This window comes from Acipenser ruthenus, chromosome 7 (assembly GCF_902713425.1).
Source record: "Acipenser ruthenus chromosome 7, fAciRut3.2 maternal haplotype, whole genome shotgun sequence".
NCBI classification, from domain to species: Eukaryota; Metazoa; Chordata; class Actinopteri; order Acipenseriformes; family Acipenseridae; genus Acipenser; species Acipenser ruthenus.
Genome location: NC_081195.1, coordinates 50412051 through 50436910, shown reverse-complemented (window position 1 = coordinate 50436910; position 24860 = coordinate 50412051). Strand labels below are relative to the sequence as shown.

Here is a 24860-nt window from a genome sequence, read left to right as displayed (position 1 = left end):
AAAAATTCAGTAAGGCCCCATGAAAACAGTAAATAAGTTACTCACCCAGTTCATTGAGACTCTGGGCAGCTTTGGTGATCTCTCGGCTGCCTCCCTGCAGCTGGCCCTGGAGTCTCTTGCTGAGATACAAGATGCGGATTATCCTTCGCAGCAAATCACACGCCACCTTATCATAAAATAAAAACATTACAGTTCATCAAATTATAAAATTTCTCAATCAGGTTTTATACTTTAGATGTGCTTTTTATATCTAGAATGCTTATACCAAAGACAACTTGAAGGAAAATGTTTTTTTTTTTTTATATATATTATATATACATATATATATTATTTGACAATATTATATGTCAAAATTTAAGTTTGACATACAGACAGATATGTCCATATACCTGCAGATTCTAATACGGTCAATAACTAATCACAATTGAAAAAACGATTCTATAGATATGTAAACATGTCTGACATACAGGGCACATGTATTCATATACACCCAGATTAAGACTTAGACAAGTGGCTGTTTATTCAAGGTGCCTAGGATACTCACTTGTATTGATGAATACACCTGTTCTTGGGTTTACTGTCTCATAGTGTTTAGAGATGCTTTACTGTGCACAATTAAGTAACACCTACATCTGCCTTCTTATTATCTAATGTGTCCCTGTATTATTAGATAATAAATCATGACAATACACTGGTGAGGCTACACTGCAATGTCAAAACATGACAGCAATATGAACTTGCATCAACTGTAGAAAGCAATCTCCAAACCCCAGCCTGACAGTCTGGGCCATTCCATGTGCATTACCTCCGATTTTTCAAACATGAACACACATCAAATATTAGATTACCAATGCCATTTGTTTGGCTCATGTGACCTCCCTAAAGAACAAGTAGCTTCAATTTGTATTCTTTTTTTAATTTACAAATACTGTTTTCAGGGGTTGGGCTTCAGTTCTAGTTTCCTGTCACTGACTAATGTTACTAAGGGTTTTATTTAATCAGCCTATACCCTGTCGGTATGTGTACATTAAATACCCACAATTTACAGCACTGGGGAATCAGCCTGGATTGCATCAACCACCCATCCATGTTTTTATATAATCTCCCAGAGGACTGAAACTACAGTCCATGTTGTTGCCTTTTCTACAACAGTAAAAATCAACCTTGAGTCAGTTTCTAATTATCCTTTCCAACAGGGTACAACTGCTGGGGTTTACAAATGTAAATTATTCTCTTATCCATGTATCTGTCATGCATTTCTTTCACATCCTTGAACCATCTTTTAAATAAAAGTTGCGGCTCACCATAATTCATAGCCCCAAGACAACATGTATTTTTAAAGACAGAGACCTATGTGGCTGATAATTATTAAAAGTAAACCGCAGCAGTTTCACCTTCAAATCTGAGTCTAAAGTAAGGAAAATAAGCAAGAAACGCTTGTGTGACATACCTGTAGTCTGGCTAACTGAGCAGTACGGGAAACTATCTTATTATAGGGATCCACAATTTTGGTCCTTATCCTGTTGAAACAAAAACAAAAATATGTTTTTAGCTATAACTTTAAAGCCTGTATAACACCAGACAACTATTGGGCAACATTTTTCTGGCAACTAGTTGTAGGGGACATTTTTGCAATTTTTACAAAGCAGCTCCAACTGAGATTATTTAGAAAATTGTAGCTTGAACAACTGACATGGTGAAAAATGCTTCAAAATATTACTTAGAAGTTGCACAGAAGTTGTCTTTTGTTTCGTGGACTTTCAGTTCCATAAATAGCAACAGCGGTAATGTACTTGACACTTACAACATGAACTGATGGATAGTGGTACAGAAGTACTAAAAAGAAACTTAAAACTAAATCGAAAAAGGAAAAGCAATACAACTAAACTGGGTGTTTTTGTGCCATTCCACTTACTTCCCTGGTGGAATTCATTGGCATGGCACCTCTGATGGACTGTTTTTTTTACTACTTGTAGTTTAGAAACCTGAAGTAAATTCTGAAATACAGACACAACAAAAGTGGAACCAAATACAGTAGGTTATTTTTTGTTGGCCAATGACCATTTTGAAACTTGATTAAAATTCTAAAATACAGAAGTGTACCAAATGTGGGAAAAGCTACAGGTTAAAACAATTATATATTTTTTTATTGGACCACTGTAATGAAACTTGAGAGAATCACAAAAGGTGCGGCCTGCACTATGGATATGGGCAGATGTTAAATCAATGTGGCAGTAAAACAGTAAATTGTTACTGCCCAATACCTAGGCTAAGAACTTGATAAGAGAGAACTCATTGATACTGTCCATAATTTAATAATGTCCTAACTAGGTTTCACCATAAATGGAAAGGCGATGTGAAATATATATGTATGGGTGTCTCCACTATCACCCTAGCAGGATATAATAAGCCTTATACTTTTGGGGTAAATTACCTGTCAACAGCTCCTTGTAAAGCAGATATTCTTGTCTGCATCATTTGTAATACACCTGCAATTAGGAAATATGTTTTATTACTGTTGCACTTGAAACAAACTAAATAAATCCACAAAACAGATTCAAAAGCCGACAAAAAACACAGTTGCTGAAACTCTGTGTTATGTTAAGGATAGATAATAAAGCTACAGCAGTGCCTCTTACTTGATACTGATGTTTGTGTTAACATACAAAGTCAATATATCTTTGTTTAATTAAGAATGATCTGGTAACATTCAGGTCAAGTGTGCATTAGGAAAAAGAAACCCTGCCTGGTATTTCGGTTGCAACAGCACCTCCTGCTGGCAAACAACTATAGGAAGTTATTGTAGTTACCTTCCAAAGACTCAATCCCAGTGGCTTGTGCCAGCAGGTCTTCATGTCTGGCAACCACCTGGAAAAGTACAGAAGAAAAGTGATTACAAACATCACATTTTTATAATTCTAGTTTACTGGATGTTGAGCTCACTTAATTGTTTAATGTTCTTTGTCATTTGACTAGTGGTGTGATTGCTGCACTACCTATCTCATGGCATTTTAGCTTAAAGGATTTTTCATGTACAAAAATGTGGCTCACCCAACATGATATGAAAATATCATACTAACCAAAGGGAAACAGTGTATTAAACCTGGAGATCTTAAAGTTATTTAAAAAGAAAAGAAAAAAACAACTAAATTTACACATTTAGGATAAAAAACAACACCTACATCGTGTAAAATTCAGGGATTTGGGGGTGAAAATAAAAGGGGGGTCAATTAGGAACACATCTGAACATACCTGTAAATGCAGTTCTTTGTCCAACTGACTGATTCCTTGAGCAAGTTTTGCTAGTTGCTCTGCTATAATTGCATGCTGAATAGCTTGCGCTGTGTGTGTCTTGACATCAAAGTTGTCTTTACAAAAATCAGCATAACACTCTGAAAAATATTAACCAATTCTTCCATATTTATTGACACAGCACAAGAAGACAATATGAATCAAATATCTAACCACTCCTGAAAGAAGGAGATGTAAATAATTGAGAACAGCGACTTTCCCAGCTATTTTTAAAAAAGCTTCTTAAATGGGCTTCTTTAAAGTGCATTGGATTATCCAGTACTGCATGTAGGCCCATTTCTTCTAGTACAAGTCTTGCAAGTAAACATAGCAAACGGTGTCACGTATTGAAACCGGTATGCATTTACATAATATAGCTTTAACCCCAAGTGCATCAGTCACAACAATCTGTGGCGCAAGGCATCTTTATGCAGGAAATAATTAAGTCTACATGGGCCAGGCTTTTACACATTTCATGTACAATGTGCACCAATTGCCAAAGTACATTTTAGGTTTTGATTCGTTTGCATTTGTACAGTCCAATCAACTGTCATTTAACCGAACATGTTCACATGCCATAACACCACATATGGATGTCTAATTACACGTATGCATATGATTGCTTATGTATGTGCACACTTTAAATATTATCAGGCTACTTGCATATAATACCAAATCTGTGAATCAAACAAGCAGCTGACCATTTAGTTTAGACAGGCAACATCGCTGCTCATGTTGTCAACAAACGTAGTTTTAGAAGCGAATACAATAACATACCTTTAAGCATGCAATTCAAACAAATAAAGCAAACCTAACGACAAACATTGTGATTAAATACAATATAAGGCAGCGAAATGTGCATTACCGTCTTTTAAAAGTTCATTCGTAGAAACTGCTTTTCCACTTCCTTCCATGTTGGCAACTGTGTACTGTTGTCGCTGCATGACGCACAAATCCAGCGCTGTTATCTGACGTGTACATCGTTGGAGGCATCTAGGAACAAGAAAAAAATAAATAAAAGCTATATATATATATATATATTTAGATGTTTTTTTTTACTTTATAAAAATGTTTAATTAGATGGGCATTTCCTTACAATATTGTTCTTTTTAATTTAAATGTATATTATTTATGTAAATAGAAGAAAAAAATCTTAAGGTGAGAGGTCACAGGGTATGGCTGTCAAACACGCTGCTGTTCTGCCTACGGTATGCAAAAGCTGATCAAAGTATTGGGACCAGGAAGGTGATCATGCTTTTTAAGTTACAGTTCTAAGAATAAAGAACATCGTTTGATATTTCAATCCTGTGTTAGGCAACTTCGGTAAGTGTTGTAAGTAATTTTGCTTAGTTTTGTTATGAGCACTCACGTTCATACAGCATTGAATTCGGTTTTTGCTGTTTGTGACATAGAAAATAACTTTACTGGTCCATGTAGTGTATTTTAAAGTACCTATTATTTTTTATATTAATCATTGTACTGTTGCATGTATAATTATATTTCTTAATTGTCTTTTTAAATATTATGTGTTCTCTTTATAACTAGTAAAATGAATAGTAAATGTACTGTAAAATATTACAGTACTGTCTGTTTAGGGTTCTGGTTAACATTGTGCTTCAGTTATCAAAACAGCTAATTATGGATCAGATTGTATTGTTTCATTGTTTCAGACTACATTACAGTATCATTTTCTTAGTCAGGGCCTTCTGTTTCTATAATGGTTTTGGACCACCAATATCTAAGATAACGTGCTGTCGAAAAGTTTAAAACTTCGTCTCATTTGCTATGCTTGTGACTGAAGTGCATTTATTTAATTTAAGTCCTATACTTGATTCACTCACTGCTTGAAAGTTCTGTATTGCATGCTGAAAATAGATTTGGACAGTTTAAGTGCCTCCTTAGTATGTTAATCTTATTTTATTGCGGTATTATTTATGATTAATAAATGAACACACACACACACACGCATCATTTATAGTTTGTAGGATACCTGAACATTTAAAATAGATCATTATTTTGTTACAGGTGAAAGTGAAAATATTTACTGTTGCATAAAACTGAGTAAACCGTTGCATGACGATGGATATGAAAAATCCGGTGGATTTATTTCAGCCAGGACGTGTTTTAAAAATCTGTGCCCCCATGGTCCGTTACTCCAAGTAAGTATAATATTTATATCAATTGTTTCCAATATGTATCATGTTTGTTTCATGCTGCATGGAAGTTAATTTATTGCCTTTATTATTATTTATTTATTAGCAGACGCCCTTATCCAGGGCGACTTACAATTGTTACAAGATATCACATTATTTTTACATACAATTACCCATTTATACAGTTGGGTTTTTACTGGAGCAATCTAGGTAAAGTACCTTGCTCAAGGGTACAGCAGCAGTGTCCCCTACCAGGGATTGAACCCACAACCCTCCGGTCAAGAGTCCAGAGCCCTAACCACTACTGCACACTAATGCCCCATTGGATTAAAGTAGTCACTGTGTTGAATCTTTTTAAATTGACAAATGACTGAAAAAACCTTCATCTCATTCTAGACTGGCTTTCAGAACTCTGGTTCGGAAGTATGAGTGTGACCTTTGCTTTACCCCAATGATAATTGCAGAAAGCTTTGTTAAGTCTATCAAAGCTCGAGACAGTGAATTCACAACAAACCAAGGTATTCAAATGTATTTATTGTTTATTTATTTATTTACCTTGTTTAGTTTCATTACCAGTTTTTTCTTTAAAAAGCCACCAGCTATTGGCCAAGTACTAAGTGCCTGGATACAAGTATAAGTGATTTTAACCCTGCAATGTCCATATTTACTTCTAATATGTAGCCAAACTAAATTCAGACTTGATACTGTTTACAAGGGTGGAAGTCCTTCAATTTTTGTCTCCTCTACTCAAACAGCTGATGGTCCCCTGATTGTGCAGTTTGCTGCTAATGATCCTCAGGTGCTTGCTGATGCTGCCGGTATAGTTTCACCTTTTGCAGATGGAGTGGATTTGAACTGTGGCTGCCCACAAAGGTAAACAAAAAAAGTCTGAAAAGTGTCTTTACAGTATATATATAGTTCTAAAAAGAAAGATTAACAATTACTGGCATGTAGACGTAAGTGTCAGTGCATTTCAAATTTGTTAAGGTCTAGCTACAGAGCAGTTACAAAGTCCTTATTGTCCCTCTCCGGCAAATGCACATATCCATAACTATACCACTGCCACCATACATCTGTCACACTTAACAATGTACTGTACATGTATGTAGAGAACTGCTTATCTATTTGTGATGAATCTGTTCAATGTGTTACTAAGTTCTAACTAGTGTAATAAAAGGGTATGATTTTTGCTAGCGCTGGTCACAGAATTACATAAAGCTATTTTTGTGTGGTGTACAAAAAAAAAAGGAATTATTGGATTATGTTTGTTCATTAAAGGTGGGCAGTGGCAGAAGGATATGGTGCTTGTCTGATAAACAAGCCAGAGCTTCTTCGTGACATGTTGAGGCAGGTCAGAAATCAAATTGAAAACCCCAACTTTTCAGTCTCCATCAAAATAAGGTAATTTTGTTGTTTTGTTTTTTTTCTGATAGAAAAAGTATGTTGTTTCTACGCAATGCAGAAGTAGCATTCCTACAGAAGGGGGAAAGATAGTATTTCATTGTCATTGTACAAGGAATAGAGAGTATAAATATTGTAAAATTATCAAATTACTCTTAAAAAGGCATGACTTGTTTCTAGTGCACACAAATTCTGATTACATTATTATTATTATTTATTTCTTAGCAGACGCCATTATCCAGGGCGACTTACAATTGTTACAAGATATAACATTATTTTTTACACACAATTACCCATTTATACAGTTGGGTTTTTACTGGAGCAATCTAGGTAAAGTACCTTGCTCAAGGGTACAGCAGCAGTGTCACCTACCAGGGATTGAACCCATGACCTTCTGGTCAAGAGTCCAGAGCCCTAACCACTACTCCACACTGCTAAAGATGATATGACTTAATATGTTTGGATAGAAGACGCAATACAATCTCAATGGTCTACTTTTGCTATGAACCTGAGCTATTGGAGCTTTGGTGTGAAGGCACTACCAGTGCTCTAAATGAGCAGGGATCTGTTAATGTAAAATTAGGTCATGTCTTAATACCAACTCACTCAGACATGCACCTGGAACCAACACCACCTACAAAGTTACATTGCTCGCTGGCGCCTGATTTTGCTTTGGCATATCAAAGTGGTCAGAAGACTTTTGAACCTGCAAACAGAAAGTCAAATGAGTAAGGTTAGTCTTTTGTACATGTTAAGGACAGGGAGCTCAAAGAACTCAAGCCCACTCTCCCCACTCTAACACGCACAGACTTCCCAAGAAAGAACACCAATATATTTAAGTGATAGTGCCTGTTGATGATGGCTCTACCGCGTGGTAGTTGACTGCAACTCAAGTTAAGCATCCTGAGCCGAAGACGAGAGCGCTAACAAAAGTCAAGGTCAAATACCACGTGGTAGAGCCTTCGTTGAGAGAGCTATTAGAAAACACATTTTCTCATTGTGACCTTAAAAAAAAAACAAAGAAAAACTTTAAAACCTAGATTTACCTTGAACTTGTAATCATTCATCGGGTACCCTTCTGCAGAGAACATTTTAGGGAAAATAGTCCCAGAACTCCGTTGAGCAGACAGGCTGTGATTGGGTGCAGGACTGGTTGTTTTCATCAGTGCAAAGTATTGATTGACTGGTTTTGAGCATTTTTACCTTTCACACACAGACCACAGCTAAAACCTTACTAATGCTAAATGTAATCATTCAGTTCTCATTTGTGAGGTAATTTCTGTGCAAGTGTAAATTATTGTTATTGTTATTATTTATTTATTTGGCGGACATCTTTATCCAAGACGACTTACAGGTATTACAGTGCAGTACAGGGTTACAATGCAAGATTCATATTTAAATACAGTATAGTTTACAGTTAACTAAACACACTTGAAAGTAAGAATAATGGACTTTTATATTCTGTTCTTTCTATATATATATATATATATATATATATATATATAATTATTTTTTTTAAATACAGAATTCACAAAGATATTAAAACAACCGTTGAACTCTGTCGGAAGGCTGAAGCAGCTGGAGTTTCCTGGGTAACGGTCCATGGCAGAACTGCAGAGGAACGACATCAACCAGTCCACTATGATGCAATTAAGATAATTAAAGAAAACATGTCTATCCCAGTGATTGCAAATGGAGACATTAAAAATCTTAAAGATGTAGCAACCACTCATCAGGCGACAGGGGTGGATGGTATGTGATGTTTAATTCAACAGTTAGGAATGTATTGATACATTTAGACAAACATTTAATTGAGAAGTTAATTGCTGTTTACAAAGGCTTCTCATCAAATGGTTAGTTGCAATGAACTTGAGAATGTAGACCATAGTTCTGTACTAAGTTGAGTACTAACTCGTACAGTACTATCTGCACATCATCCCCAGCTCCCTATTATGTTAGTACAAGCTGATTAGTACAGACCTGTGGGTTGAACTGATCATTTCTACTTTGTTTATGGATAATGGCAATGAGTGGAGCAGGGAGGGACAGGAGAGTAAGAGTGGTGCTGCATTCTTTTACTGCATATTTCAAAAGCTTTATTATAATTTTAAAGCTCTATTATTTTACTTTAGGTGTTTCCTTATATTTTTCTTCATTCTATATTTGTGTAAAATAGTACACTTCATGTGAAAATGAATAGGCTACTTTTACAGTAGATTTTCAAATAAAACATTGTAGAGAGAGAGAGAGAGAGAGAGAGAGAGAGAGAGAGAGAGAGAGAGAGAGAGAGAGAGAGAGAGAATTACATTTCTATAACACTCAATGCAAAGCTATTACTGAAACGGTCCCAGTTGTTTAATATGTAGAAAATACACATCAAATGGTTCTAGTCATATGAGTAACATAGACCCCATGTGTCTTCTGGTTTTCATTCCAGCTGAGCTCTCAGTTACTTAACTAAACCCTTAATTGAACTAATCATTTGCTTAATTAGGCCCTTTTTTCACACTGCGAACTCACCATGCAGCCACCCGAGATCTACAGCGTCGGAGGACAACGCAGCTCTCGGGCAGCTTACAAGCTAGCCCGCAGGCGCCCGACCAGTCTACAGGGGTCGCTGGTGCGCGGTGAGCCAAGGACACCCTGGCTGACCTAATCGACTTAATCAAACCCTTAATTGAACTAATAATGTGCTTAATTAGACCTGAAACCCTGCTGTAGCTGATTTAATCTCACACTTTTGTCAAGTTGGGATCTTAAAAGATCCCAGCGATCCAGCATTAACAACATGACTTGTTCCGGTTCATAACACAAGTTTCTGCCTCTGTATGTGCTTTAAATCCGTTTGGATTTCCTGGGTGGCTGAGAGTGTGTTGGCTACGCCCCAAAGGTTTCTGGTGCCTGCAAATTTGACAAGCATGTTAATTATCCCCCCGATCAAAGTCATTGTAAATAAGAATAACGGGTTCAAGCAGATAACCTTTTGGCACCCCACTGAGTATATGGTCCTAGCTAGAGGTTTGTCCTTCTTCCTGTTTTTCAACCAACTACAGTATAATGAACTTGTTTGCTAGTGTCTTCTCCAAGAGGACTGTAGATGGAGGACTGTGGTACTGTTATGGTACTTGTCAGTCTGCCTTTTCCTTAGGGGTAAAACTAAAATATCTAAACTTTTTTTTTTCTTCTGAATTTTAACAAATATACTATTTAAAAAGAATAATAATTGTATGTTCCATTTTTTTCCTATCCCAGGTGTAATGGCTGCAAGAGGTTTGCTAGCAAACCCAGCAATGTTTGCAGGTTATGAAGAAACCCCTTTGGCGTGCATCTGGGACTGGGTTGACATTGCTTTAGAACACGGGACTCCTTTTACATGTTTTCATCACCATTTAATGTACATGATGGAGAGGATTACCTCCCAGCAGGAAAAGAAAGTTTTTAATGTGTTATCAAGTACGTCGGCTGTTGTAGATTATTTGCATGAGCATTATGGTTTATAAGAGGAGTTTTTTTTTTTTAAATGAAAATTTTAAATGTGTATTTTGTGGAATTTGTGTCTTGAATTTTCTACAGTAACTTGGTTTTATAAAATAAAATGTTTTGTAATATATTGTTTTTGTGTGTAACCTGCCCTTTTTATGTGAATTAACATTGTTGATTTTTATGAAAGTACAAAACAGATTATTAATTCTGTCACCCTATTTTACTTATTTATTTTTAATAAAGTTAGAACTAAGATTATTGCTGCAGATTGTTTGTTGAACTGGATTAGGTTGCCATAAATTCAAACCTGTTTCCAGAGTTGGTAATAATAGAGCGCCTGACTAATAAATACGGTCTTGTGTAGACTAGCTTTGGGTAAGATACAGTAGATTAGTCTTAATTAGTGTCCTTATGTAGGCTGACCAGATTTCCGAAGCAAAATAGATTTCAAACTCTACAATGTTTTTTTTGTTTGTTTGTTTGTTTGTTTTTTAAATCATGTTTAAACAACAACCCCTGACTGCTTCACAACCATGGCACCTTCCCTTTCTAATCTGTGGCCAAGTTTAACCATATGCATTTCTGTTTGAACCCTTAATTTCTAGTATTTTGCATACTTTTCATTTAACGTAGCACCCTTAATAGTACAGGCCCGTACCAGTGTTACTTGGCAATTGTTCAGTATAACAAGAATGGAGGTGGACAAAACCCATTTCTTATAAAAATAGACTGCACTCTTTATTTTACATTAAAACTCTAGGAATGATCTGTCAGCATCAGGAACAGATGGACAACACTACAGGCTTAAGAGTGTAAGGAGAGGGTGCCTAGTTCTATACATAGACAAGCTAAAGAAACACACATAAATAAATACATTGATGGGTAAGAAAAATAAAGAGCAGGAGTCATCTGGAAAATACACAAAATACATTGTAGATACTGTACAACAGGGTAAATAGGGTATTACAATTACACAGAAAACAACTATTGCCACTCAACAACTGGGATGGTCATCCTATCTGTATGTTCATAGAAGAGATTACTAGGGATCTGCTAGGTATTGTAAAGGACCCACATTATTTTCCCATCAACTGCAATGAAACCCACGTAGAACAGCTGTAGAAAATACGTTATATATATATATATATATATATATATATATATATATATATATATATATATACATTGTAGGCGACAATAACAGTAGTATTTCCCTGTTACTCGCGAATCCAATGTCATGGTGCTGCAAAAACAATTACATGAAAAAAAAAAAAATCTGGTCTGGTATTTGCACTTACAAAGTTGGGATGTATGCGTTTACAGAGCACTGGTGTCCCCCAAGTCATATAATAGAAGAAACCAGGACAAATCGACAGCTCGACTGTGCAGATATTGCGCTGTTAGCTGTATGAAGCACGTTTAGCACGTTTAGCGTAAAGTATGACGATCCTGTGGAACTAACTCTTGTGCGGAAGGCGGTGCATCAAATGTACTGTAGCGTTTAGTATGTCTTAAAACTGTTTAGGCCTACAATAAATAAATTACATGTAACTAGCGTATAACATAAATTAACAATTGAAATTGCAAACGACTACATACTTTGTGGAATCACGGTAAGTGTCTGTAACAAATAGGTATATTTTTAATTTTCAAATTGGTATATTATTACTCAATTTAAGTTTATGTTGTCACCTGCGCACCGGCCATGTTTATTTTTCTTGCATTATGCTTTGCTAAAGAGTAAGTTACAGACACACCCACTTTCAAACATGGAATATTTTTGTTTGTTTTTCAATGTTGTTATTTTACTTGGCTCTAATATAAACTGTAAAGAAGATTATTTTAACGCTTTGACTTGTTAGCGCGTGTTTAGTAATTTTTTCATGTAAAAAAAAAAAAAAGTGGTTTCGCTAGTATTTGTAAAGAAATGCTGTGTACATTTGTATAAATGGAAGGTTATTCCGCTGTCATTCGGCGTAAATGAAAACAAGTACCAGGATTAATTTTTTATACCTTTTTTTTTTCTATAATTTGACTATATGATTTTAATACTATAAGTCTCAGGCCATGTAATTCACAGTCTGCACTGATGCAATATAATTTTCACAATAAGGGGCCCCTTGTGTTGAATATTACTGTACCGCGGACTGTGTTGTTCACCGCACTTTCTTACCAGCACAGCAGAGCTATTTTTAGCCATTTCTACCATGGCGCTCCAAGCTGAAAGTGTACACGAGATATTTACAAGAATGTTTATTCTATAAATTTCAATCAGGTGGGCAATTTAAACCAGAAAGGATAGTGTTTGTTGGATGTGTTCTGCTTGTGTAGACTGTACAAGTGATTCCCACGTATGGTTAGGTCAGTATTGCAGTAACTGTAAAATAATTAGGATATGTTCCTGTCTGGTGAAATGGAAGGAAATAGTCAAGTCTTCTCGTGGATTGCGTGCTTTGCTCTGGAGAGCTAGGTGATTATGTCATTTCCTCAGCTGTTGAAGAGAGCAGTGGTTTGCAGTAAGAAATTAAGTAACAACAGTGGTGTGATTTAAAAAAAAAAAAAAAAGAGATAAAAAGCAGTGTGGTTAAAAATAAAAGATTTTTTAGGTACTGTACGTGGGTAAATTAACTTCACTGCATCCCTTCTTGCAATATTATTTATTAATAATAATAATAATAATAATAATAATAATACATGTATTTAACAGAGACCATGTATTAATGTTTGTTCGCAAAAAGATAGGTGTCAGAATTATTGGCACCCCTAAAGATTCTTATAAATAAAATCAAACAAAATTAAATCTGCATTAACATTCTTCTACTTTAAGTTCCTCTTTCACTGGGGTATAAAAATGAGGTAACACGCATATGAAATCCATTTGTCATCCATCACCATGGGGAAAGGCAAAGAACTCACAAATGAAAAGAGACAAATGGTTGTTGACCTTCATAAATCAGGCAATGGATACAAAACAGTAGCTAAAAAACTAAATATAACACTTACCACTATTAGGGCAATAATTAAGAAGTTCAAAACCATTGGAACAGTGGTAAACTGTTAGAGCCTGGTAGAGGACGCAAGTGTATCTTGCCCCCACGCACAGTGAGGCAGATGGTTCGGGAGGCAAAGGGAAATCCAAGGGCCACAGTTGGAGAATTGCAGAACTTGGTTGCATCTTGGGGTCACCAAGTCTCCAAATCTACAATTAAACGCCACCTCCATGCCAATAGACTATTTAGAAGGGTTGCCAAAAAAAATCCTTTATTGAGAGCAAGCAACAAACGTAAGTGCCTGGAGTTTGCTAAACGGCATTGGCACTTTGATTGGAACCCGGTGCTAAGGTCAGATGAGACAAAAATAGACCTCTTTGGCCACGCACACCAGCGGTGGGTTTGGCGTTTAAAGAAGGGTGCGTGTGCAGAAAAGAACCTCATACCTACTGTAAAATGTGGTGGTGGATCTTTGATGTTATGGGGCTGTTTTGCTTCCACTGGTCATGGGGCCCTTGTTAAGGTCAACGGCATCATGAACTCTACCCAGTACCGGGACATTTTAGCCAAGAACCTGGTTGCCTCTGCCAGGAGGCTGAAACTTGGCTGCAAGTGTATTTTCCAGCAAGGCAATGACCCCAAGTACACATCAAAATCCACAAAGAAATGGTTAATTGACCACAAAATCAACATTTTGCAATGGCCATCTTGGTCTCCGCACTTGAACCCCATTGAAAACCTGTGGTTTCAATTGAAGAGGGCAGTCCATAAGCACAGACCGAAGGATATCAAGGATCTGGAAAGATTCTGTATGGAGGAATGGTCTAAGATCCCTCCCAATGTGTTCTCCAATCTCATTAAACATTATAGAAAAAGACTCAGTGCCGTTATCCTTGCAAGGGGAGGGTGCACAAAGTACTGAAAACAAGGGTGCCAGTAATTGTGACACTTTATTTTTTTTGGAAATAAATTTATAATTTGAGAAATGTGTAATTTTGGTTGATTTCATTGAATCATTAATAAAGTCAAATATATTCCACATGTTGGAAAATTAGCAATATAGCTCTGTACTGGTATTATTTATTTTATACAGTCTTTTTTGCTCATCTTTATCAAGGGTGCCAATAATTTTGGAGGTGTGTGTGTGTGTGTGTGTGTGTGTGTGTGTATAATATATATTTATTTATTTGTATTTGTGTTTCATTTTATTGAAGACTTGAAGATTGAAGATGACTCTGCAGTGGACAGTAGTAGCAACCTTCCTATACATTGAAATAGGTGTTCTTCTGATTCTATGTTTGCCATTCATATCTGCACAGAGGTAAATACAATTTATATCAATTCTTTCAATAGAATCACATTTAATCTCCCTCTAGTGGTTCAGAAGAGTCACTGAACATAGAACATTGCATGTTTTTTTGTTTTTGGTTTACAGTAAACTGCACTACACATGCAGTTGCAGACAATATTATTAGCACTCTATACTTAATATAAGATTATTCAAGAAAACACATTAAATACAAGCATTTAGTGTACACAAGTCGCTAATTAATGACAGACCAAAACTATATATATATATATATATATAATGTAATTTAAGTAATTTCAAATATTTGTTCAAAAGTATTGGCATCTTTACATTAATAGTCTGTAAAAATATAATAGAACAAATTAAAAAAATATATATTAATTGATTGACAACCAAAACTAAAACTGCAGGTCTAGAACTTAATTTGTTGAATAATCCAGTGAAAGGTTCTCTCTGCAACAAAGTTTTCAATCCCCAATAGGATCAACAAACAGCGCCTGCCCTCTCTGTCCTCTTCGCTGAATCTTTAGCCATGCAGGTAGCCGGGCACAGTCTCTTTTGGATACTGTGGCTTACAGCAGACTCTGACTTGTTTGTCTGATAGTATCTGTTAATTTAACGGCAGTAGAAGTTCTCCAGCAAGGCCTCGGTTTCTTTGCCTCTGGTAGCTGACGTGCATGAAGCTGTCTTTTTCTTGTCCTTGGTCGGAGTCCCGGAGTTGCGACTTTGCTTCGCAGAGTGACAGCACCTTGTTTAGCAATTGATGTTTTGCGTGAAATCTGTAGTTTTGCTTGTATATTTATAATCTTTTCTCTGCTAAGTCGCTCCCCGCATGAGGTCATTTCTGTATCTTACATCTTAAGACTCATGGTCCTTTGATGTTTAATGTCCTCTTCCACTCGAGACATACATGCTTTATGTCTTCCTTGCAGTCAAACAGCTTGTTGTTGCAGTTGTGATTTATCTGTACATAAGTCAACTGTCCTTGAAGAACCTAATCCAGCCCAGATGCCACCTAGTCCTGGTCACTTAGTTTATGGGTCACACAGTTCAGTATGCCTGCTATCAAGGGGCCCCCTTTCTAATGAGACAGATTTCATTAATTAGTCTAGTTACATTTCTAATACACTTTCAGGTATTCATATCATATTCATGGAATATGCACCACAGTATTTTGAGTTTTGTTGTATTAAAAAGTGGTTAAAGTTTACTCAATGCTTGTCCTTAATCTGTTACCTTGAATTGTGGTATAATAAGCATAGGGTGCCAATACTTTTGTCTGTAATTGTAGTTTTAATTTATTTTCAAACACAATCTGATTACTTTAATATTTTGATTGTCTCCTGCATCATTAATCATTCATTCAAGTTTCTAAAAAAATATATTAAAAAATAAGAGGTTAATGCATCAGTTGCAAATTTGCCTTTTATAAGAAAGATATTGACAATTAGAATTCACTAAAGTGCATATTTAACCAGTCTTTATACCTAGTGTATTAATTGTAATAAATTAACTGGGATCTAAGCAGTACATGATCTAAAATACTGTACCACTTCCCTTACCACTCAGTTATGGTGGAAAAGTGGTAATTGGAAAAGCTCTGTTTTATTTTAGAACATTGGTATTAAGATCCACCACTGCTAGATCATTACAAATACCCCATTGTATGTATGTTTTATTTATTTATTTATTTATTTATTTATTTTGATTGAATTTCAGTACCTGAGTTTGTGTTTTTGCAGATGGCTGAAGATTTTCAAATTTAGAATATGGGGTCGAGTTGCCCCCTATTGGAACAAAGGCTTCCTCACAATGATTGTTGTTCTGATTGTACTCTTTCTCGGTAAGTCATGTTGCAAACACGGTTATTTACAGAAACTGAGCATTCAGCTGTTCTGTATTTGGATTATCATTGACTAGTAATCCAGGACCAAATAGTATTCCAGGAACATTTATTTGTGTATGTAAAAATGTTAGTGGCTTGAAACAAAGTTGAAATATGAAGTGTTACTCAGTAACATACTGTAGTTGTGATAAAGAGGGTGTCTGAACATCAGAAGCTTTCAATTTTAATTAAACATTTTTTTTTACTCTGTACCCACTTTAACATTAATTAAAGTTAGAGTTGAATTGTTACAATTCGTACAGTAACTGCCTAAGGCAGTTCCTGTAAGAACATAGAATTTACAGTATAAGAAAGAAAAAATAAAGATATATAATATCAAAGGTATTTCTAAAAGTCAGTCTCATTGTTTCCAGTACAAATACCGAGGTAGTGTTTTCTGTAAACATAACTTTATTCTGGTTTGATTAATATACAAACAGTGTTTTTTACAGACCGTACTGAGAACCTTATTTTGTTGTATTGGTAAATAAGATGGGATGACAATTTATTTAATTTCCTGAAAATTAATTTAAAGCTTTCAATTTTTTCCTATGCATCTTTTTACACCAACCCAGCCACCCAACATTCAGATTCTGGCAGCTTTACCAAGAAGCCTGAAATCTAAGGTTCTCTTTTCTCTGCCTGTATTAACTTCAGCAGATGTACATAAGGCCATAACAGCAAAGAGACATTCGTATCTGTCTTTTCTGAGGCTCCTTTCAAAGTTGATCAGTTGATCATCAGTACTTCTTTTTCCAGATGCTGTTCGAGAAGTGAGAAAGTACTCGGGTACAGACGCCAACAAAGATGCCAAGCTTAACCCAAATATGTTTGATCACCTCCACATGAAGCTATTCAGGTCTCAGAGGAACCTTTACATTTCAGGATTCTCCCTTTTCCTATGGCTGTGAGTATAGATTTGATTGACTAGATTTGAAATACCTCAAAATCCAACAGCAGATGTATTCAATTTTACAATATCTAGTTCACATATCCCTATAGTAGCCTGTTTTAAATGTATCACAGATTTACTGTATGAATTGCTATGACCTGCTATTGTATTCAAAAACTAATAGCCACCTGGTTCTCTGCTGCTCCTTAGTAGTCACTATTTTTCCAGATGATTCCCCCCTTAATACGTGTAAGAACCGCCTTGTTTTAAAGACATTTTAAGTGACATGTAGAATTATATGTTCAATTTAATAATCTTCATGTTGCATCCTAAGCGAAGAAATAGGTATGCTCCCCTTAACATTGCTCAGATTCCTTGCAGCTGAGTCCTGCTGAAACCCAGCACTCGGAGCAGGGCCACTTCTGATTTCCAACCAGCAAACCCTGTGACTCACAATTATTATTATTATTTGTTTATTTAGCAGACGCCTTTATCCAAGGCGACTTACAGAGACTAGGGTGTGTGAACTATGCATCAGCTGCAGAGTCACTTACAATTACGTCTCACCCGAAAGACGGAGCACAAGGAGGTTCAGTGACTTGCTCAGGGTCACACAATGAGTCAGTGTCTGAGGTGGGATTTGAACCGGGGACCTCCTGCTTACAAGCCCTTTTTCTTTAACCACTGGACCACACAGCCTCCTACAACAATCTGCTGTAAGAGCTGTAAAACAGTGACTCTCAGATGAACTGCAGTCCACATATGCTCTTTATTGTTAAAACCAATTAGTTTTTGGCAGCTTGATTATTTTTACAACTCAACATGTATGTACATAGAAGGATCTCTGAGTGATGGGTTAGCAGTTAGATTTCTGCCTTTATTTTGCTTAATTTGACATATTTTCTATTCCAGCACCCTAAGACGTGTAGTGACCCTCATTACACAACTTGCCACTGCACAGGGAACAAGTGATGCCTTACAGACTCAGGCAGAAAATACAAATGCGGCTGCTAAGAAATACATGGAAGACAATGAACGATTAAAATCGGTAAGAATACAGTGACATTTCAGTTTAAGAGCTTCCTGTATGACGGATTTGCAGAATTAAACTTGTACAGTTGTATATTAGTGCCTATTTAAATATATATATATATATATATATATATATATATATATATATATATATATATATATATATATATATATAATTATATTTAAAAACAGGCTTTAAAGAAAGGAAAAGGAAATGAAGGTGAAAACATTGTGGAGGATGAACGCAACAAGCTGAAGGAAGAAATTGAAAAGCTGAAAGATGAACTTAAGAAAACATCTGAAGGTATACTGTATTGATGCTTTCCCTGTCTTATTTTAGGAGCTTTGTATATGTATCAGAAATATGTGAAACATTCATTTGGATTGTTTGTTCGTGACAACTCTGGTGTTTTATGATGCTTACACCAAACACTAGAAAACGCCTATAGTGCTTTCACCTTAAGTAGAGGAACATTTACCTGTTTCCTAAACGTCCTGGAATGTTATATAAAGAGTGTTTATACTGGTGTTCTCCTGAGGGCTCCAAGGCAAAATCTAAAAAGACACCTGAGCAAAGCAGTTCTTTCTGGCTGTAGCACATCTTTCTGCAGCCACGCTTGTTATGTTGTAGTTGATCACAACATCTTGTCTTTCTAAAGGTCAAGACATTGTAGATTCTTTTTTTTTCACAAAAATCTGATGTCAAGTTTCTTATCAACTCCATCCTTTGTGTCTGCAGTATTCTATGCACATGTGTGTTTTTATTCATTTGTGTGTGTGTATTGTGCCTGATGTTTTAGTATAATTGTAATCTACTGTACTGTAATGTGGTGTGTTTTAGCCCACTCTCTGTTTTAACAGGTTCTTTCCAAGTAAACTAAATTACTGAAAATTACATGAAGATGAGAACTAAAGAGAGGAACGATAAACACTGCTACAGGCACACATTTGCATGGGTTATGAAAAGTCTGTTTCCAAAATAAACAAGCTCCTTTCTTCTAAACCAATCGATTACTCTACATGACTAAACAAGGCAGTTCTTCCCAAAAAAACTGTACATTTTATATTGAATGACAGCCCTATAGACAACCACCATCCATAATAATTTGATTGTTCGGGTTGGGACTGCAACTCGAACAAATGGTAAATTAGGATTTTTCGTAAATCACCCACATTGTTAGTTTCTTGTTTTAAAACATCAACATTTACAAAACATTAAAACTTGGAGCACTGCAAAGAAAGCTTAGTAATTTAAGTGTTTACATTTCAGACTGCTTTTTGCTTCCACTGAAAAGTAAATTTGCAGATTTGTTTTTCTCAATCCCCCAAAATTAAAACAATGTAACTATTCTATTTTGCTTGTTTTTGTAATAGTGTTTATTTACAGTGCACGTTATTTGTATTCTGTCTATAGCAATAGGAAGCCATTTCAATGGATAGACACCCATTTGTTTTGGATCTTGCTGCAATACCTTTTCTTATTTATTTATTTATTTATTTTTTAAATATAAAATCAATAGTATTGATTGAGACTGCCCAAGTTGAACAACTATTATTCCCGGACAATTCCAGGGAAGGGATCCTTATGTCTGCAATGTCCTTTCCATAGTATCCAATACGTTTTGTGTGCAACCGAAAATACAATATATTGATGCTAGTACTCAATAACAGCATCCTGAGACACTTTGGTGTGAAGGCTGTATATCAAATTAAAGTTATTATTATTATTATTATTATTATTATTATTATTATTATTATTATTATTATTATTATTATTATTATTATTATTATTAATTAATAGATGGATAGTTTTCATTTTTCATTGTGAAAGACAGGCAAATATATTTATTTTAAGTATTCTATCAAAATCATACAATGTCATACTTTTTTTCCACGTTGATAGCTCTGACAAAGTCAAAGAATGAAGTGGAGGCAGTGAAAAAGCAATCGGATGGCTTGGCTAGAGAATACGATCGACTCCTGCAGGAACATGAAAAGATTCAGGTAAAACATATACCCCTTTGTTTTCTTTATTTCATTGTTTTTATTTTTTGTACATTTTTTGTTGTGCAGGCAAGCATCGATCTTGCTTTTTTCTTCTGTTTAACTACAGAAAGATAGTTATAGTTTTTGGTTAAATGTAAGGCTGGAAGAGTTTAAACGTTAAACGGTTTAATTATACGTATACCCCTTAATTTAAACAGAGGTAGGGGGGTTACATGTATCGCGATACGTATCATGTCGAGGCTTGTGTATTGTGATACAAATTGTATCGTAAGCGTAGTGTATTGTCTCACCTCTAGGAAGGACAAGAATTTAGTTGTCTTCTGTCATTTTTTGAGCCTGACTTCAAACTGCCTTTCCGCCCCTCTGTGATGTGTAGAATACATCGTCTTTACGATACTGTGAAGGCTAACTTGCAAGATGCACTGAATAAAGCTCTGCATGGAAGCTTAGCAACAGACTGCTGGAGTATACATTGTGCACATCAGTACTGACCATATATATATATATATATCAATATTAAACTTAAAAGTAAAAATATGAGTTAAAATAGTCAGTCACAAGAGCACATTTATTAAATATGGATGTTATAAATCATTTAATTGGTAAATGACTGAATATTTATACACTTTACATGTATATTAATTTAAACATAGATGTACAGCCTTAGTTCAATGTATGTTTTTAAATTGAGCATTTTTGATTGTGATAAAGCAAGACAGGGGTTCTGTTGAATGAACTTGCATATCATGATATTTATTAGCTAAAAAGCAAAACAAAAAACAGTTTATATAATTTGTTTAAAAGGTTTTATAATGTTGTTTTTTAACAGAATCTTGCTGAAGCAAAGAATAACAAGAAGGACCACTAGAGTCTGAAGATTTTACTTTATATGGCTGTTTAACTTGTTACAGGTTTGATTGTTTTACATTTGACACAAAATGGGACAAAACACAAGCCAAATAACTAAAGGATGATTTCTGCTTTTGCTTTTTTGTGGTCTACACAGTGCTAAAGTGTGCATAAATGTTTAAAAGGTTTAAATGAAGAGCAAATTTTAATTAAATTATAGTTTGTTTTACAGTACATTTGTGCTCTTCAGATATCAGGAACCACATTAGATTTATTTTTTAATGTATTGTTTGCAGTGGATTTTCTTTTGTTATGTTTTTGTTACAAAACTGTAAAGATAAAGTTAATTATGTTTAAAATACACTGTGAATTAGTTGGAATGTAGTTTAAAAAGTAAACATTTTTGAGAGGTCTGGTTTAATGGCCTCCGAAGAAAGTGCCAAACAGCTTGTGTTCAACCCAGCTGTCTTTTCTATTTACTAATAAGATTGATAATAAAATAATAAGATTGATACACCAACTATAATATTATTAATGTTTGTAATGCATAGACTCATATTGTTTGACCTGCGCTTATCTTCTAGTTCTATAAATACAACAAAGAGCAAATTATTAAAAAATGTAAATGGTTTGAAAGTATATGTAACAATATTCTTTTTCATAATATAAAACATATGAACTATTTTTCAAATAAAAACAAGTGCTGTGTTTGTAAAAAATGTGAGTTGTGTGGCTAATTACAAATGGATATTAAAATGTGTCCAGTCATGCCTCTTCTTTGAGTGAAGAGAGGTACTTCTGTTTTCATTTCCAAAGAAACAAAGACAAGTGTTACACTGCTTGGGAGGTGGGTAATAAACATAAGAACATTTAGAAACAAGAGAAGGCCATTTGGCCCATCTTTGTGAAGTTTGGTCTTAAAGGATCCAAATGATTCTACCTCAACAAAATGACTGTAGCCCATTCCATACTCCCATTCTAGAACCTAAGATAAAGTATTTGGATACCCATGAACCTGAGTTTTGCAGGTATGATTGTGTCCCATTCTAACAAATAGCATGTGATTCCAAGGTAAACTTCAATCAGTCTGTTCCTAGGTCTGTGCTCTGTATACTTTCGGAACAAGAGTAAAACACTTCAATGGGTCAGCTATTTTGAATTGCCATTAAATTACACCTAATCAATCGCTACAGCAACTGTGGCAGATGAAGGCAGTAATACACATTTCAATAAAGTTTAAACTTACATTTATACTGTACGTTTAAAACATGTCTTGTTTCGTTATCTTGTCATACTGTATGCATTATGTAAAGGACTAGAGTATGGTAATCAATATTAATCTTTTTTAAATGACTAAGGCTGTATTTCCTGTACAGTAGTCCCTAAACAAGATTTCTGTTTCCAAGAAATTAGGAGACCAGGTAGTAAGTCAAAACTGCTTTTCCTTATTTGTGAAATAGGCAAGTGCTTTGCCTAATTTGTAAATTAGGTAACATGTACTGCTCATTTTGCATAGTAGGCAGAACAATGATCTATTTTACATAATAGCAAACCTAGTCCTGCCAATTTTTCAAGATGTCAGTCAATCCAGGTATTGTACAAACTATCTGGATCTGAATGTTAAACATGATAAACCCAAAATCTAGGTTAAAAAACTGCTTAGTCACATGGTCGGTAAAACCCACCATTATTCTCATTTCACTCATGGTCATCAAAAAAACAAGGCTGGGTGAAGGACAAATGGGATTTCCACCATTTAATTATGTGATTTCACAATTTCAGCAGGTGTAAAATAGGAATTGTGTAAAATGGAACAATCACAATATAATTTTATTCTGTGTATATACAGTCCCAGACAAAAGTATTTGGGCAGTTAAAAATTAGAAAAACCACAAAGAAAGTGATTTCTATAGTTTCTAATTGTTCTATTGAAAGATAGTATATTCAGCTTTATAATAAAACAGCACATGAAAAATAGCCTGCAAAAACTAATTTCATACTTTGGCAAAAGTATTTGGACAATCAACATATTTTGGTGATTGAAAACCAACACATGATAATTATAGAATAAATAAATACATAATCAAGTTCTGAAAAATAAATTGGAAATTTGTGATTAAAAAAACAACAGAAATGGTTAAAACTAAAAAGTACAGCAACAGTCTCAAAAAGCAGTGATTCAACTAAATGAAAAAAAGAGAAACTACCAACTGGGCTATTGACAAATATTGACAAACACGGGAGAACAGGAACTACTGCAACTAGCTCCAGGTATGGAAGACCAAGAAAGATTTCAAAGACATGGTCAAGAAATTCATGAGCGAACAATTAAACGACACCTTAACAAGATGAAATTTCCATGGGCATAAGCAAAGACTTGTTAAAAACAATACACAAAAGAAAGCGATTGGAGCTTTCCATTGGATACTGATGATTTCTTCAACCAAATTTTATGGTCAGACAAATCCAAAATAAAACGTTTTTCACCAAGAAAGCAACTATATGTTTGGAGGAAGAAAGGAGAAGAATTTAAAGAAAAGTTCATCATGCCCAGTGTTAAACATGGTGGAGGTAGTGTGATGATATGGGCTTATTTTTCTTCGTCAGGCACTGGCAACCTTTGTATTGTAAAAGGTTAAATGAATCAAGAATCAAGACATTTTGCACTCTCATTTGTTACCCAGTGCTAGAAGGCTTATTGGACGGAAGTTTGTATTCCAGCAGGATAATGACCCTAAGCATTCTGCAAAATCTACAAAGAAATTTCTGAAAAGAAGGAAGATTGCAGTTATGGATTGGCCATTTCAGTCCCCAAACTTTAATCCAATCGTGTGGATTGACTTGAATGCTGCTGTTGCAAAAAGGAAAGCAAAGTAGATTGCAGAACTCAAAGCTGAGGAGGCTGTGTGGTCCAGTGGTTAAAGAAAAGGGCTTGTAACCAGGAGGTCCCCGGTTCAAATCCCACCTCAGCCACTGACTCATTGTGTGACCCTGAGCAAGTCACTTCACCTCCTTGGGCTCCGTCTTTCGGGTGAGACGTAGTTGTAAGTGACTCTACAGCTGATGCATAGTTCACACATCCTAGTCTCTGTAAGTCGCCTTGGATAAAGGCATCTGCTAAATAAACAAATAATAATATGTGTTGAAGAATGGGCAAAAATATCTCCGGAAAGATGCCAGGAACTGGTTTCAAAATACAAAAAAAGACTGCAATCTGTAAAGGAAGCAAAGGGTGGGCACACAAAATACTAATGTAAGGGTTCCTAAATACTTTTGTCAAAGTATGAAATTAGTTTTTGCATGTTATTTTTCATTTTATGCATGTTATGTACCAATGTGTTGTTTTATTATGAAGCTGAATCTCTAATTTATATATTTCAATAGAACAATTAGCAATTATAGAAATCACTTTCTTTGTGATTTTTCTCATTTTTTTACACTGCCCAAATACTTTTGTATGCGACTGTATATAGAGAAAGAGGGCAGTAGACTTGCTTGTTCAGGGATCAAGTATCAAAAGCTTAGGTGAAAAAAAATCTTCCAATATCCTAGTATGCAATAGCTTTTT

General features: G+C 35.2%; 3 protein-coding genes across 4 annotated transcripts in view; 2 read left to right on the top strand and 1 right to left on the bottom strand.

The window, feature by feature from the left end:
• Window positions 1–4274, bottom strand: part of cog5 (component of oligomeric golgi complex 5) — a 100604-nt gene extending 96330 nt beyond the window's left edge. Inside the window, exons 1-6 of the mRNA XM_034024226.3 lie at window positions 4157–4274; window positions 3253–3392; window positions 2811–2868; window positions 2435–2489; window positions 1451–1520; window positions 46–166 (exon numbers count right to left, since the gene is read on the bottom strand). Of these exons, the coding sequence (XP_033880117.1) occupies window positions 46–166; window positions 1451–1520; window positions 2435–2489; window positions 2811–2868; window positions 3253–3392; window positions 4157–4235 (523 nt within the window). The 5' untranslated portion in view covers window positions 4236–4274. The remainder of the gene's footprint in view (window positions 1–45; window positions 167–1450; window positions 1521–2434; window positions 2490–2810; window positions 2869–3252; window positions 3393–4156) is intronic.
• On the top strand, window positions 4258–10583 carry dus4l (dihydrouridine synthase 4-like (S. cerevisiae)). Of its 2 annotated transcripts, none has more exons than XM_034024231.3 (7): window positions 4258–4614; window positions 5317–5450; window positions 5841–5962; window positions 6200–6317; window positions 6723–6845; window positions 8371–8597; window positions 10098–10583. In XM_034024231.3, exons 2-7 carry the CDS (start codon window positions 5365–5367, stop codon window positions 10343–10345), a joined length of 924 nt encoding a protein of 307 aa, XP_033880122.1. In that variant the 5' UTR covers window positions 4258–4614; window positions 5317–5364; the 3' UTR covers window positions 10346–10583. The 2 variants fall into 2 exon arrangements, with proteins under 2 accessions (XP_033880122.1, XP_033880123.1); XM_034024232.3 differs by having other exon boundaries at window positions 4258–4623.
• Window positions 10584–11700: 1117 nt separating this feature from the next.
• Window positions 11701–22011, top strand: LOC117414474 (B-cell receptor-associated protein 29-like). The gene is made up of 8 exons (XM_034024233.2): window positions 11701–11941; window positions 14533–14639; window positions 16370–16470; window positions 17272–17419; window positions 18317–18452; window positions 18629–18740; window positions 20340–20440; window positions 21273–22011. The coding sequence occupies exons 2-8, from the start codon at window positions 14548–14550 to the stop codon at window positions 21309–21311; spliced, it is 729 nt and encodes a 242-aa protein (XP_033880124.1). The 5' UTR covers window positions 11701–11941; window positions 14533–14547; the 3' UTR covers window positions 21312–22011.
• Window positions 22012–24860: the final 2849 nt, after the last annotated feature.